The 16,478-nt window shown below is 38.6% G+C and overlaps 1 protein-coding gene across 1 annotated transcript in view; it reads right to left on the minus strand.

The window, feature by feature from the left end:
* Window positions 1–4,411: 4,411 nt before the first annotated feature.
* Window positions 4,412–16,478, minus strand: part of SLC5A8 (solute carrier family 5 member 8) — a 55,360-nt gene continuing 43,293 nt past the window's right edge. Inside the window, exons 12-15 of the mRNA XM_004602769.2 lie at window positions 14,931–15,136; window positions 10,781–10,884; window positions 8,329–8,408; window positions 4,412–7,334 (exon numbers count right to left, since the gene is read on the minus strand). Of these exons, the coding sequence (XP_004602826.2) occupies window positions 7,209–7,334; window positions 8,329–8,408; window positions 10,781–10,884; window positions 14,931–15,136 (516 nt within the window). The 3' untranslated portion in view covers window positions 4,412–7,208. The remainder of the gene's footprint in view (window positions 7,335–8,328; window positions 8,409–10,780; window positions 10,885–14,930; window positions 15,137–16,478) is intronic.

Raw genomic sequence — 16,478 nt, forward strand, 5'->3', positions numbered from 1 at the left:
ACTCGGTTCTAAGTTCCAGCAATTGCTTTCCCAATGGTGATGTTGGGTACCCCAGATCTTCGCCCAGATCTCCCCCATATTATGCAGATTTAGACACCGATTATATAATGCCAGCAGGAAAGGCTTGCTTCACAATGTTTGCATAATATGAGTGGTCTGAAATCCTCAAAGTATCTAATTTACACCTGATTACTGTTCGGGCAGGGAGGATGGATATTAAGGGTGTGATTATTGGGACACTCCCCAGCTGCACTCAGCTTGCCCCCAACCAGGTCAATTTCCATTTTTGCTCATTTAGACCTGACTAAGTAGGAACTGTGCTCATCTGGAAGACCCAAGGCGCTATCTGCAAAATAAATATTTGAACAAAATAATTATTTTAGACATTTAGAAATAAATTATTTATGTATCTTTTACTCACTAATCATAAATCCAGTTTTAACTACTTATCAGCATCATCTGGTTCTGCAATCCTCAAACTCAAGCTGGAATTATAATCACGTGGACCCACCATCACTACCTCTGACTCAACGGATTTCAGATGTGCCTGAGAACTTGAAATTTGGTGTCAATACTGTTAGAAACCAATGCCCCAATCAATATTTTATCATAATTTTAATTGCTTTCGTTAAAATCATCACTATCTCTGACTTAATGGACTTCAGATGTGTCTGAGAACTTCAAATTTAGTGTTAATACTGTTAGAAACCAATGCCCCAATCAATATTTTATCATAATTTTAATTGCTTTAATTACTCTACAGTGCAAGCTGAATTTATTTTATCTGACTCCCAGTATCTTAGGAAAGGCCACCCAAGTGGAAACATAGGTCATAGTCCCAAACAGTGATCTTAATACAGCAGCAAATATCAACTTATCAGTACTGTTCAATATCGAGCACTGCTGGCTTCTTGCTAAGCAGAACACTGGGATATCTTGAAGTATCACATATGTATCACACGTGGGCTCTCCCTTTGGCCTGCACCAACCACAAACCTGAGAATAACTCTTACCAACTCCAACACTTACCCATATCTACTTTGGAGTAACCATGTGTCAACATGTACAAAAGAGCAAAAATATTATAATTTTGGATTCCAAAGTCAGACAAAGTTATGAAGTGGCCACTGGGGTCGACTGCTAAGATGTCTCCTCAATGAAAGGCTTCTTGCCACTGCCTTTCTGCTCCTGACTGAAAGGCTAATCTCTCAGCTCCCCCTCAATGACCTCTTTGCAGATGATCACGTGGTTCAAGACCACACCACTTCAAGACCAACCTGATCAATGACTAACTGACACTCTTGCTCCAACTTGTGATAACTCCAGAGGGCTTCTCCTACTTTAGAATCTCTCTTTGTGTCTGCACTGCAGTGCTACCTCCATTTCTGTTGCTTTGCTCTGTTTCGGTATGGGGAGCCACACTCAGCAGTTCTCAAGGGTAGTTCGGGTAGTTCGCAGCAGTTCTTGGGAGACCACAAAATTCCTCGGATTCAATCCGGCCCACACGCAAGACAAGCACTCAGCCTGCTGAGATCTCTCAGGTCCTCAATCACCATTTCTATTCAAATGTGCTTCTATTTCTTTTTTCTCTTCCACAGGTGTTAATCCCAAAGACAATAAAGAAATTAAACTCCATCCTAGGGGTTCTGTTTCTCAGAAAAATCAAACCTATAACTCTCATTCATTTAAAAATAAACACAAAGGATGAAAGGAATTAAGAGGGAGGGATTCTATGAATGCATTCATTCAATAAGTACTTAGTGGGCCATACTCTCTCCTAGAGACTGAGAATACAGCAATCAACTCAGATGTAGAATTTTAGAAAAAAAGATCATAAAAAGCATGTGCTGGGGCTGGAGTAATAGTATAGCAGATAGGGTGTTTGCCTTGTATGTGCCCAATCCAGGTTCAATCCCTGGCATCCCATACGATCCCCTAAGCACTGCCAGGAGTAACTCCTGAGTGCAGAGCCAGGAGGAACCCCTGCGCATTGCTGGGTGTGAGGTCAAAAAAAAAAAAAAAATCCCAGCACCATTGAAAAAAAAAAAAGCATGTACTATGTGCTTCAGCTTCTTCCTTAACCCAAAACTAGATTCCTGGGAGGCGTGGGGACTGGGCCAAATCCAGAGGTGCTCACGGCTTACTCCTGGCTCTGTGCTCAGAACCACTCCTGGTGGTGTTTGGCGGACCATATGGGATATCAGGGCTCGGACCCAGGTCAGACATGTGCAAGGAAAACGCCCTACCCACTGTGCTATCACTCCAGTCCATCAAAGACTTAATTATATTTTAATGTAAAAGGAACCAACGAGGCAAGCAAATGATTCAGAAGATGAAAAATCATTGGTTAAATTTTCTATTTTGGGCCAAAAAGATTCTACTTTGCTTGCATGCGATAGGACTGGATATGATCCCCTGAGGACTGAAAGGAGTGATCCCTGAGCACAGAGCCAGGAATAAGCCTTAACACAGCCAGGCATGGCCTAGCCCCACTGCTCCCCAACCAAAAAATTTTTTCTCTATCACCAACACCCTCTCCTATAGATTCTCTGCTTGGTAACCTCCTCTTACAGGCCAGATAGCCTCCTTGAGTCAGTCCTGCTCTAGCAGCATGAAAACCTAGGTATTTCTTGTCTCTATTTCTGGACTGGAGCAATAGCACAGCAGGTAGGGCATTTGCCTTGCATGCAGCCAACCCAGGTTCAATTACTCTGTCCCTCTCGGAGAGCCCGGCAAGCTACCAAGAATATCCCGCCCACCTGGCAGAGCCTGGCAAGCTCCCTGTCGCATATTCGATATGCTGAAAACAGTAGCAAGAAGTCTCACTATGGTACTCACTCAAGCAAACTAGATTCTTGGAAATTTTGTCTTTGCCTGGTTATCCTTGTTTCCACCCAATATTTTATAATAATCATCCATAGGACTATAGCAGGAAGGTAAAGCGCGTGCTCTCTCTCTCTCTCTCTCTCTCTCTCTCTCTCTCTCTCTCTCTCTCTCTCTGCTAGTTTTAAAAATAAGCACTAAGTGACCAAGAAATCCCATTTCTAAATACATGCGCAGGAGGAAACTTGAATGAAACATGAATATGAAAATAATATCAATGTGGAAACATATGGTCATATAAAAAATGTGTAGACAGTGCACATAGTACCATTACTTATGATAATCCTGAAAGTGGAAACAATACAAATGTATATCAACTGGCAAATGTATATCAGCATGGTATAGTCATGAAATGGAATATTACTGAGGTCATAACAATAAGTGAAGTACTGATCCTATAGTATAGATAACATTGAAAATATTAGCTGTAAAAAAAAATAATCACACGAGACCATATCTTGTGATTCCATTCACATGTAATGTCGAAGCTCGACAAATTTGTAGAAATAGATGAGTGATCACCAGGGCTAAGGGGGTTGTGAGAAAATGTAGAGTAATTACGGAGATTGGATTTCCTTTTGGATCATGAAAATGTCCTTAAATTGTGACAATAGGCATACAGTTCTGTGAACATAAAAGCCATTGAGTTACAGCCTTAATTTGGGTTCACTACACAGTATATGATATATTTTAATAAAATTCTATCCATTTATACAAATGAAAATAAAGTCACTGAGATGGAAAATTCAATGAATATTTGAAATAGATTAGAGGATAGATTACAGCATAAAAGAAAAAGAAATATCCTTTTATTCATAGTTATGTGATGCATCCTGGAAGTATTCTAAATATAAAAGGATGTAAATTATGAGGCAGACTAGCAGACATGGAGGATAGGGCAAAAAAATTCAATAATTTCAAAGAAGTTAGAGTTACAAAATGGATAAAATGGGAAAAGCAGAAATATTCAAAGAAATAATGGTTCAGAAATTTCCACTATTAAAGAAGTTACTTTGGGGACTGGAAAGATAGTACCATGGGTACTTACCTTAAACACTGCCAATCTGGGATTGATCCCCGACATTCCATATGGTTCCCCAGCCATTGCCAGGAGTTACCACTGAACATCAGATATAGGAATTACCCCTGAACATCATAGTGTGTGACCACAAACCAAGTAAAAATTTTAAAAATAAAGACGTTACTTTCTATTTTAAAATATTGTGTTAAATACTTAAAATGTAAAATATTCTTCAGTACAAAGTTCCACATGCCTGCTCATTTACTCTTTAAAAAATTACAAGTACAGTTTGGAATAGACATTTAATAGCCAAAAAATTTTCTATATGGTGTATAGGAGAAATTCTTTATGTGGGAATAATTTTCAGTACAATCTGATAAAATTCTTCAGACTCAATTTGGCATATACCCCTTCCAAAGCAGACTATTACAAAGGTATTTATAGAAATTTTAATCTGAAAGTTGAAAAATCAAAAATGCAATCAAGTTTTACATCAACCATTTTCAACATCATAAAAGTCCTCAAGCTTTGTCCACAAACAATAACACACAAATATGGAAGTAAAAAAACTTCGGTAGCAAAATTATATGGTGAATTTTCAGACACTAACTGGTTAAACACTCAGTTGATTCTATCAATAGAGTGGTTGAAAAACCAGAATTTCTAGGGGCTAGAGTACACCGGGTGAGGCAAGTGCCTTGCACATGGTCCAACCCATGTTGGATCCTAAGCACTTCATATGGTCCCCTGAGGCCAACTGTGATCACTGAGCATGAAGCCAGGAGTAAGTCCTGAGCACTGCCAGGAATGGCCTCAAATTTTTTAAAATAATAAAAATAAATAAAACCCTTAGAATTTTCTATAAGAATCAATGTAGTGTTGATATATTTGCCCCATTTCAACTCATCTCTGGTCCACATATGTGTATCATGTACAGCCACTCCATTGTCAAAAAGAAGCTATACCTTATGGGCTTCTCATAATTAAAACAAAATTATGAAGCCTCTATAGTCACATATATACAATTTACTTCATTTTAACGTATGGTAATGCTGAATGTCAGATTGAGAAGCTAATTGTTCTTAAGAGTGGTTTATGTAATTATTCACAAGACCTTAGTATTTTCAAAACTCTGCCTATATTTATGTGTATGATCATAAATACCATAAATATGACCATAAATAATGGTTATTATTCTGTATGAAAATATTACAAATAGTAGTGAGGCTTCAATTCAAGGATAAATTCAAGTTCATGCAATTTTTCAATGGCAAAATCAAAGTGAGCAACTTGTATGGTTTTTTCCTCCCATTAAGATTACTGGGATTCAAAAGTACTTTAGAATATTAAATATTTAATGTTTTACAACATATTAACATTTATACTTGGCTTTATTCAAAGTTATATGATTAAAATAATAATTTTAATAGTAATATTATTTGATTTCTTAAGAATTCTAATACTCATATTTGTAAAATATCCAATATATAACTATAGATAATTTCTAATGCCACAAAGGGATAAAGGAGGAAAAGAATATATTATATCTCTTGTTAAAAGTAGATTACATTGTCCCTTGAGAGATAGGAGAAAACATTATTTAAATAACTTGATTTTATTTTTAAAATACTTGATTTTAATTTCCAAAATTGAATTATAGCATATACATGCGAATTTTCAATTATTACATAAATAATAGTTCAAATTACACTCATATAAAATAATATTTCTCTTGCTACTCTTTAAAATATTATAGAACAATTCATAAATTTTGATGTATGCTTAAAATATGTTGATTTAAAAAATAACATCTATACACATATAAAATATATTGTTATCAATTTAAATATATAAATCTTTTTGCTTTACATATATGTCATATCCTTTAAAAAAAATCCTCTGTGTTTTCAATTGGCAGTCTATAAATGTTCAGAGCATGTTAACATCAGAAAATAATCAAAAAACATCATAAATATTTAATATGCCTAAACATTATTTTAAAACTTTCTAAAGCTATACACTTTATAAGTAGTACCTAACATGGCTACTTTAGAAAATAATAAATTATTGATGCAAGCTTATAACAAACACTGAGCTAGAACTGTAGCAAAAAATAAACTTTGAGACGGGTTTGTGAATATTATTTCTGGAATTTGAAAGCTTGGAACAAAGCATAACTTAGTAATCCCAGTACATTGAAGAAAAGCAATGCTTGCCTATGTAAGCTTTTGCAAGATGAACTATTTTAAGCAACCGTGCCTTTAAATTTAACAGATTGCAAATGATCTGATATTTAGAAAATCAACTTAATAACCCCATGATGCCAATTTTTAATAATTACAAGTATTCTTAAACCACCAAATTCTTAATTGCCTATGTTAAAAATACTTAAATCAGTATCGGGCTCACAAGAGTTTTTAATTTTATAGGCTAGGATTTAAATAATCAGGATCTGGGATGGTATGATCTGAAGAAGTATGTCAAAACATGTCTAAAATCAAAGAAATGGAGTAAACAGGAAGTTAGGAAGACAAGGAAAGATAAAGTACAAAACAAAGCCAAACTTGAGGAGTTAAAAAAACTAGAAATGCACGAAGAACCAGAGTCCAAGAAAGGCAGAAGCATAAGTAGCAAGGGACTAAGTCCAGATAACAAGATAAAACCTTTGAGAGTAAGTGCCAAGAAGACAACCTTGATCACTGGGCCCAATTCTGCCCCACAGAGGATGATTCTTGATTACTGGAAACAGTTCCTGTACTAACACGTGTCTTGGACTGGTATCAACCAATGGGAAGCAAAGATGTGAGAATCCTATGACTTGATTGCTCTCCAAATAGAGAGTTTAGCAGTGGGAAATAAAGCCCTCTTCAGTATTAATTTCAATTTTGGCCAACCCTAAAATTTATACACTAGCACCAATGCGTGAAAATTATTTTGAACAATGCCCAAATTTAAGAGGAGGCCTTTGATCAGGTGTGTGTGGATTTGTGTATCAATCTTTTTGGCCTATATGTAGTTATAACTTGCATAATTTTTTTTCACAATGTTCACTCCATGGGAATCAAAGAAAAATAGAGCTAAATGCTAATGCTGAAATTCATAACTCCAAAGCAGCATCAATGAATAAGTACAGTCTTTGAAGAAAGTCAGGACATTGCTCTAACAAAAATTTATCCCTACAAAGTACTCCCCCCCACAAACATTCATGACAGGTAACAAAGAAAAATATATATTAATGTGCCTGAATTATCTTAGAAAATATATAAAACCTGAATTTGCAAGACCACCTAAGATCATAACTGCTTCACAAACGAGTCCCATTGACCTTTCCACTTTGTTCTGGAAAGTTCAACTCAATGTGGTTGAAGGCAGGATTATCAGTTCCACCATCTTCTACCGGGTGAGACTTATAGCTTAAATCATGCTTCTTCTGAAAGAAAAATGTTGATACTCGTGAGATTAACTTGCCATTGGAAAAAATAAACTTTTCAGTGTCTGGGTTAAGAAACTGCTGTACCTATACACAATGGAATACTACTCAGCCCTAAGAAAAGATGAAGTCCTACAATGTGAATAGATTGTGAATAGATCTAGAGGCTATCACATTGAGGGAGAGGAACAGACTCAAGATAACCTCACTCATATGTTGGATATAAAGAAACTTCCTAAGGGAATATCAAATGCTCAAAGGCAATAGAAACAAAGCAGAACTAATCTTCAGTAGGGAGTTTGCCACTGGGGTAGGGGTGTGGGTGAGGTTGGGGGTATAAGTTAGGGAAGGAAATGCTGGTACAGTTTCAGAGGGGAAATGTGCCTGCCACAGAGGCAGGCTAGTGGGCAAGAGGTAAACTGAGGACACTGGTGGAAGGTAGTGGACACTGGTGAAGGGATTAGTGTTAGAATTGGTGCAGGGATTGCTGTACACCTGAAACTCAATCACAAATATCTTTGTGACTTTATCATTCATGGTGATTCAATTTTTCATTTTTATTTTTTTGGGGGGTCACACCCGGCATTGCACAGGGGTTACTTCTGGCTCATGCACTCAGGAATTACTCCTGGCAGTGCTCAAGGGACCATATGGGATGCTGGGAATCGAACCCGGGTCGACCGCATCCAAGGCAAATGCCCTACCCGCTGTGCTATCACTCCAGCCATGTGATTCAATTTTTTTTAAAAAGGGGGGGAAGCAGAAAAAGAAACTGTCCATTCCATTCTAAATAACTGTTAAGTACTAATTTTCTTTTCCTAAACCCCCTTACTAGTCTATAGAATTAGTGAGAAATACACGGCATGGAAGAACACAGTAAATTATCATCCTTGCGCATCCCCACTGTCAACGAGAGAGAATACTGATTAACCAGTATTCTATCCCGATTATAAAAGCCCAGTCAAAAATTTAGGGGAAAAGAAAAACAACTTACATTTGTAAAGAAGTCAAAGTTTGATAAAAAGTCTTCTTTAGTTAGCAGAAATTTTCTGTCTAGGTTTTGCTTTCTTCCTCCTGAAAAAGAATGTATATTGACTTTGTTGTTGTTGTTGTTTTTTAAAAAAGATATTCATAACCACCCAGTGACAGTCCATCATACAGGTATTTAGTGTGAGCACGTTCAACTTTGTCCACTCAGAAACACTTGTGAATAGTGTTGGGGACTCAGTTTACTGTTCCCCTTCCCTACGACTCAGACACTGAAAACTCCCCCAGCGTTTAAAGTGTGCCTAGTGCTTAAAGATAAATGAGATGGCTCTTATTGCAAGCCAAATGTCACATCTGTGCGCAACTAGAAAATCTCTGGCCAAATACCAGTAAGAAAACTGGTTTTGAAAGCATCTTCATGACCCACCATAATTAATAAAATATCAAGCCATCTGCCTCTGTTTCCCACAATGGAGTTGCCTTTTCCAAGTTTTGTGGTTATTAATGTAGAGGTATGTGAATAAATGTAGGGAACTATGAATTGCACAATAAATTATTTAAATAAAAATCAGTGTGCCAGTGTTTGATCTAAATCCTCTTCCCTAAAGTTCTATTTTATTTAAAAAAAACAAAAGAAAGAAAAAAAACCTTTGGTGTTTTATTTGTGGAGCAAATGATTTTTAGAAAAATTTTAAAGTCACTCCTTCTATCCAAATCACTTAGGAGATATATTTAAAATGCAAGTTCTTGAACTTTAATCCAGGCTGACTTGGAACTCTGTGGTTGGAGTCAGTGACTCCTGAGTTGTACCAAACTATAAAGATAATCCCATGTCTCTAAGACTAGGAAACTACACATTATTTTTTTTGTTTCCTGTTTTTGGACCACACCCAGCAACGTTCTGGGATTACTCCTGGCTCCGCACTCAGAAATTACTTGTGGCAGTGCTTGGGGGACCCATATGGCATGACAGAAACCAAACCCAGGTTGGATACAGGCAAGGCAAGCGCCCTACCTGCTGTACTGTCTCTCTGACCCCAGAAAACTGTGTTTTAGTACAAACACTATTAATTATGAGAACCTCTGCTACTCAAGACGTGGGATCCATCTAAGTTGATTCAGTGAATATTGTTGAGTGTCTGCTATGCTTAGCTGTGCTGGGGACGCCTCCAGGACTGCAAGAGAAATGCCTGGGACACAGGGATGAATCTCAGACCAACTTGCAGCAGAGATGGCCCTGGACTTTGCAAAAGGCCTTCTCCACCGGGCTGCTCCAGAAGGGGGTGGGTGTTGTCGCTCTGCCTGCCCTCTAAAGAGCTCCAGTGGGTGCCATTTTCTAGAAGCCAGTGAGAAGCTCCAGGTATGAGTTTGGGGTGATGGCAAATTCCAAGTCTCTCGGGACAGGGGAGGAGTGGGTCATCCTCCCCCCCCATAGGACGCGAGATGATGTAATATCTGCCCACTGGCTACTTAAGTTCCCACGTGGCCACGATCCAGAGACACAGAGATGAATCTCCCATCTGAGCAACTTGCTGCAGTGATTTCTTCAGACCCTGATTATTAAAAACTTATAATTCCTTGAGCCCAGGGCCACTCTCGCAGCTGTGTGACATTATATTACATCCATAACAAGCAATACAAAACACATTGTTTAACACTGCATTTTCAGCAAGTATGAGGGGTGGTAGAGCTCGTCTTAAAATATTGAAGTTAACTAAAGTAGAGAAAGAATAAAGAATATTTTGCAAATTATCTGCCATACAGGCAGGGGGAGGTGTGGTATGGGTGGGGGTGGGGGGCGGGGAATCGGGGGATTTGGGTGGTGGAAGGGATGGGTGTTTGACCGTATGATCAAAGTTCAAACATGAGATTTTTGTTACTGTATCTCACGGTGAATTAATAAAATTTTAAAAATTAAAAAGAAAATAAAAAGAGAAATGCCTGGGGATGGTGCCAGGAATTAAACATAGGGTGGGCATATGCTATACATACTCCCGAACTACTGTGTGCTCTCCTGGGACCATTTCTTACATGTCTACACTTTTGTGTGTGTGGTTACTAAGAGTCAGTATAGGACAGTGATAAAATTGTGGCACAGGATTGTCATCTAGATGTGTGTAAAATCCCTGGTACTCAAGGATACTTCACTTCTCTGACTGCAATCTGAGTTAAGTCAATTCATCCTCATTTTATGCATAAGGCAGCTAAGGTTCAGGTATTCTTTGCACTCTTGCCCAGTCATGCTGATGGGCAAATGATCATGCAGGCAGGATCAAGATATAATGGAGGTGCGCCTTCTGCTTTCTGAATTAAAAACTTCAAGTTTCCCACAAGGAAAACAGTCAGTAATTCAATAAGTTATTAAGAGAACTAGAGTAAAAATAACATCTAGAAATATAAAACAGAAGTAATCACCGAGAGTGAGGAAAACACAGCAGTATCAATATTTAGATGGTTACCTGTTGGTAAACTGACAAGAATTCCCACAAATACAGTTACCAAAGTTCCAAGAGTGCTGAAGTACAGATAGGATAGAGAGTACCAGTTATCCATCAGCGGAGTCCTAAGAAAAAGAAAAATCATAACTGTATGACTTCATGCACCAGCAGCTAAGAGTAAGGGTCAATAATCCTCACAAATATAATATTTAATCATGTTTTATTGCCATCACCTGCTGTTCCAGTTTTATATAAGAGCCACACCCAGCAGGGATAAAAGGGCCATGTAACCTTGACCATATACCATAATACTAAATGTCCTTTGATCACTCATACAACTCTGCTTTATATGCTAGGCCTTTGCAGATTGAAAAGATATATCAATAAAAAATTAATTAATAAATAGAATCATTTCCACTGGGGGAAGATGCCTATAGGAAATAAAAGGAAGAAGTGTGAAATGAACAGGATTTGAAGAAGAGAGAACCTTCTCAAGAGTCATGAGAAACATGTATGGACATGGGACACTGAAACTGAGATTGGCAGAAAACTGGAGAGAAGCGTCCAAGAAGATGTCAGAACAGCCAACTGAGGCAGAAAGCAAGAGAACCATGGTTCAACATACGAGGGAGACAGAAGTTGTCTGGTTGGACTCATGCCAGTTTACACCTTACACTCTGGGCAATGGCACTTAGGGCATTACTTATTTTATATGGGTCTTTCCTTTGCCGTGGAGTCATATCTCTTGGCCTCAAAGGCCATTCCCATTGCTATGCTCAGAGGTCACCCTTGGTGGTACTCAGGAGACTGTGTGGTACCAGGAATCCAACCCAGGCCTCCTCTAAGCACAGCCTGTGCTCAGCTCATGGCATTATAGTGAATGGAGGAATGATGCAACCCTTATGTTTCCAAAATGAATGCTCTCTGGCCAGATAAATAGTACAGGGAGTAAGGCTCTCTCCTTGCAGGCAACTGACCCTGGTTGTATCCCTAGCACTACACAGCCTTGAGCACTGGCCAGGAGTGATCTCTGAGAACATTGATGGGACTACGTCCTGAGCAGGAAGGTGTGGCCCAAACCTTACCTCCAAATAAAGTGATTAAAATAATTACTCTAGGGGCTGGAGCGATAGCACAGTGAGTAGGGCATTTGCTTTGCATGTAGCCACCTGGGTTCGATTCCCAGCATGCCATATGGTCCCCCAAGCACCGCCTGGAGTAATTCCTGAGTGCAGAGTAAGGAGTAACCCCTGAGCATTGCTGGATGTGACAAAAATAAATAAATAAATAAATAAATAAATAAATAAATAAATAAATAAATAATATTATTACTCTAGGAGTCAACTTTCAGGTTCAATAGAGTACGCTGATTTAGACCAGCTATCCTGCCAAAGAACAAGACAGCAGGTACCCCGAAAATCATTGCATCTAGTATAATTTCATTATAATGTTGAGGAGGAGAAAAGGTCTGACTGCCTCCCACTAAATCTTGCTATCTGTTTAAAAACTGGGTGCTGCTTCTGTGGTCAGAATTATGTCATAGGAATTTAATTATTGTTTTTGTCAACTAGGCTATTATAAATATCCTGTTTCACTTAAAGATGCAGTTCCAAGAATCTTTCCATACTATTAAGGAAGAACTTGCTACATATGAGAATTCAGTAGCAGAGGAAGGCAATGTTTTTTTTAAGACACCAGAGAAACCACAGCAATTAAAACTTGCAAGGACAAGACCCAGAAAGAAGAAAAACACATTGAGGTAAAAGGGTTAACACTAAGATAATATGGGATTACAGGGCCTAAGAGAGAACAGAACAGATAATCAAAGAAACAGTCGTGGGGCAAAGTAATTTGGTTTAGGTCCAAGTTGCCTCTGCATCACAGTGGAGCCAGAAGAATACCCATATGGCAACATGAAAATTGATCACACCAGCTACATAAATAAATCAGTTTCAAAATAGTTAGTAGTTCCTTGCTGGAAATGGTCAACAATAAAGTTTCAAAAACTACTAACTATTTTGAAGAATTAGAAAACTAACTTTATGATCTTAGAGTCATAACAAGAAAAGGGAAAAAATGTTCATTTTTTTAATGTGACATATGAAAGATTGACCATAAATAAAAAAGACTAAATTGAATTTAATTTAAATAAGGAAAATTTTGATCATTAGAAAGTATCATTAAGGGCTGGGGTGCTTGTATAGTGGGTAGGGCAATTACCTTTCACACAGCTGGCCCAAGTTCTACCCCTGGAGTCCCATACGGTCCCCTGGGTACCACCAGGAATTATTTCTTAGTGCAGACCAGAAGTAGCCCCTGAGTACCACAAGGTGTGGCCCAAAATAAATAATTAAATAGGTAGATAAAAAACACCCAAAGGTTTCAATAGACAAGTCACAAAAGTGGATAGTCGAAAGGCCAATAAACTTCTAAAAAATGTTTTGAGCTTCATTTATCACAAGATAAATGCAAATTATGATCACACTGACCAACCAATACATAATAATCAACTATTTGGAATACAAAAATAAAAATGGACCTAAGCAACTGATACCCAGTATTCAGGTAATTAAGGTGTATCTTCCCTCATCCTACTGGGTCTGTCATTAACAGCCCTCTTATCATCCTAAACTACCTACCCATCTGTCCTACAATGCAGGGTACTTCTGGCCCCCCTGCCTTTGCACCTGTGTTTCTTCATTCTACAATATGCACCCCTTCTTTTTTGTGCCCCCTGCCCAATCTTATTCACCTGATTTGCAACTCCAGCTCATGTAATATACCTCTGGGGAGCTTTCCTTGACTCTGCTTAAAAAGATTAGCTTCTTTCTCCCCTGGGCTTCTAAGCAGAGCCTGTGAAGATCATTTGGTACAAGGCATCCTACATGTATTTTTCTTTCAGCCTAACTTTTTGGTGATATTCTGAGATAAGAATGATATTCCAGATGCCTTCATCTGGCCAACCCCTGCATTCTTCACCAAGTGGTATAGCTTGAAAGTCTTTGTGCAGTCTACACTCCCACTCTGTTTATATTCATCACTCTTAAATATTCATCATATATTTATATCTATTTATCATATGCTGGCTGATAACCCATGCTAATTGGGTTGATTGTTTTGTATATTAGCTCATCCTCTCCAGCCCATTTCCTGGAAGATAGAAACTAACAATGAATAGGAAGTGAATATTGCACAAATGGTCAGCCCACTGCTGAGGACCTACTTCCCACTCAAAAATTCTTTTCTATCAACTGACCTATTTTATAAATAATCTTACACAAGAAAGAGATTATGATTATATCAGACATACAGCAAGTACATAGTAATTTATTTCACTTCAGGAATCCAAGTAATTCCTTGTCCAGGATATTTATCCCCAAATTGAGATAAATATCTACATTGAAATGCCAGTTATGAGCAAAATTAGAAAATAAGAAACACAACCTGGTATGTACTTATGTTCTACTGGCGAGAACATAAGGCATTAATCAAGGTCTTGGATACTTTGGTTATGTGAAGGTGAAGTAACTATGTATATCACAACCACAAGAGTAAACACTAATGTAAGCACGTGATCCAAACTATAATAATTGCTCTTTAAAAATGTTTTTCTAAAAAGACTAGTTGGGGAGAAGGAGGAAACCATGGGCCACCGGTGAAGGGACACCAACAGTGAATTTGGTGTTGAATACTGAGTGCCTGAAAGTCTGTTATCAACACTTTTGAAAGGAAGGAAGGAAGGAAGGAAGGAAGGAAGGAAGGAAGGAAGGAAGGAAGGAAGGAAGGAAGGAAGGAAGGAAGGGAGGGAGGGAGGGAGGGAGGGAGGGAGGGAGGGAGGGAGGGAGGGAGGGAGGAAGGAAGGAAGGAAGGAAGGGAAGGAGGGAGGGAGGGAGGAAGGAAGGAAGGAAGGAAGGAAGGAAGGAAGGAAGGAAGGAAGGAAGGAAGGAAGGAAGGAAGGAAGGGAAGGAGGGAGGAAGGAAGGGAAGGAGGGAGGGAGGAAGGAAGGAAGGGAAGGAGGGAGGGAGGAAGGAAGGAAGGAAGGAAGGAAGGAAGGAAGGAAGGAAGGAAGGAAGGAAGGAAGGAAGGAAGGAAGGAAGGAAGGAAGGAAGGAGAGAATTCTTTTGCCTGTAATGCATTTTTAAAAAGAAATGACATTATAAATGCTAAATACCTTTCAGCATCAGGTATTTGAAAAGCACTCGTAGAAAATGGCATTTCTGTGGTTGGCATCCAATTCGTCCCATTGCTTGTGATATTACAGCCATAGGTTTCAAGCTTTAGTGGCATAGTTCTCTCTGGAAGTGGAGGGTAAAGTTGAGCTCCAATTCCAACCCACAAAGAAACAGCAAATCCAGCTGCCAGACCAACAAGTGCTCCCTGAAAAACAAGAGTGCTTTTTAAAGAAAAACAATGCAGTTTTCTCTGAGATGGAAATTAGCCTTAGAAAGTTAAGGTCAGGGGCCAGAGCAATAGTACAGCAAGTAGGGCATTTGCCTTGCACATAGTTGACCTGGGTTCAATTCACGGCATCCCATGTGGTCCGCTGATCACCACCAGGAGTAATTCCTGAGTGCAGAATCAGGAGTAAACCCTGAGCATTACCAGGTGTGACCCAAAAAGCCAAAAAAAATTAAAAAGTTAAGGTCAATGGGATCTAAGCCAAATTCACCAATGTCCCTCCCAAAATTATTTTACTACAAGTTCCATACCTCGTCATGAGCAATCCCTAATCCCTCAGCTCAAAGCCCTGAAGACTTTATCACCCCATTTCCTTTATGGGAGGAGGGGTCCCTGCCTAGTTAATCACCAATACCTCGCCATTTTTCTTTTATAACATCTCATACTTTGATTCCTCCTATTCTACACCCACAACTGTTCTGGCTCTTCATCTGTTCACGCTCAATTAACTCCAATAGTCACCTAGCTGATATCAGAAGAATTGTTTCCTCTACTTTTATTTAATCTGTGAACAAATGGTATACTACATAAGTTGCAGAATACGAGGCAGAAAGCACATACAAAGTTTACCTCTCTAAATATATTTGTGTTGCAGGGTAATTGAACTGCAGAACAAAGTTCTTGTTTGTTTGTTAGTTTGTTTCAACATTTCCGAGTAATGTTTGATGAGCAGGTATCCAGCTGTTGGCAGGGCAGAGTCGCCCATTCTTGGCATTATACGTGGCTTGACTGAGGATCCACAAAATTATAAAATCCACAAGGGCAGAAATGCTCTCCATTCTCAGGTCATTGCTCATCCCACAATTATTCACTTCATTCATTAATTAAGGGAATGAAGGAGTAAGTGAGGAAGGTAAACAAGTAAAGGAAAGAAGTAAATATAAGAGGAAAGAAGGGAAGGAGGAAATTCACTCCAAGATAGGGGAAATACTTGACTGGAAGAAAAGGGAGTAGACTGTGAAGAGGGGTGTGTCTGACTAGTTAATTATAGCTTTTCTAGAGGCAACTATATGATACTAAGCGTCAAAAACCAAAAGTTGCACACCCCACAAACAACTGTGCATTCAGAATGGACTGAACCTGGTCAGATCTTTGGCATTCTGAGCAAATACTCATTGTGATTAATTTCTAACCAACTAGTTTTTCCACATAACATTTCACTCAGGATTGATAATAACAATATTATCCCTTATTACCTATTGCCTTACCTATTCTGAATGCCTTTCAAAGAAAGGGGAATTCTGAACAGAAATCCTAGTTC

This window comes from Sorex araneus, chromosome 10 (genome assembly GCF_027595985.1).
Source record: "Sorex araneus isolate mSorAra2 chromosome 10, mSorAra2.pri, whole genome shotgun sequence".
NCBI classification, from domain to species: Eukaryota; Metazoa; Chordata; class Mammalia; order Eulipotyphla; family Soricidae; genus Sorex; species Sorex araneus.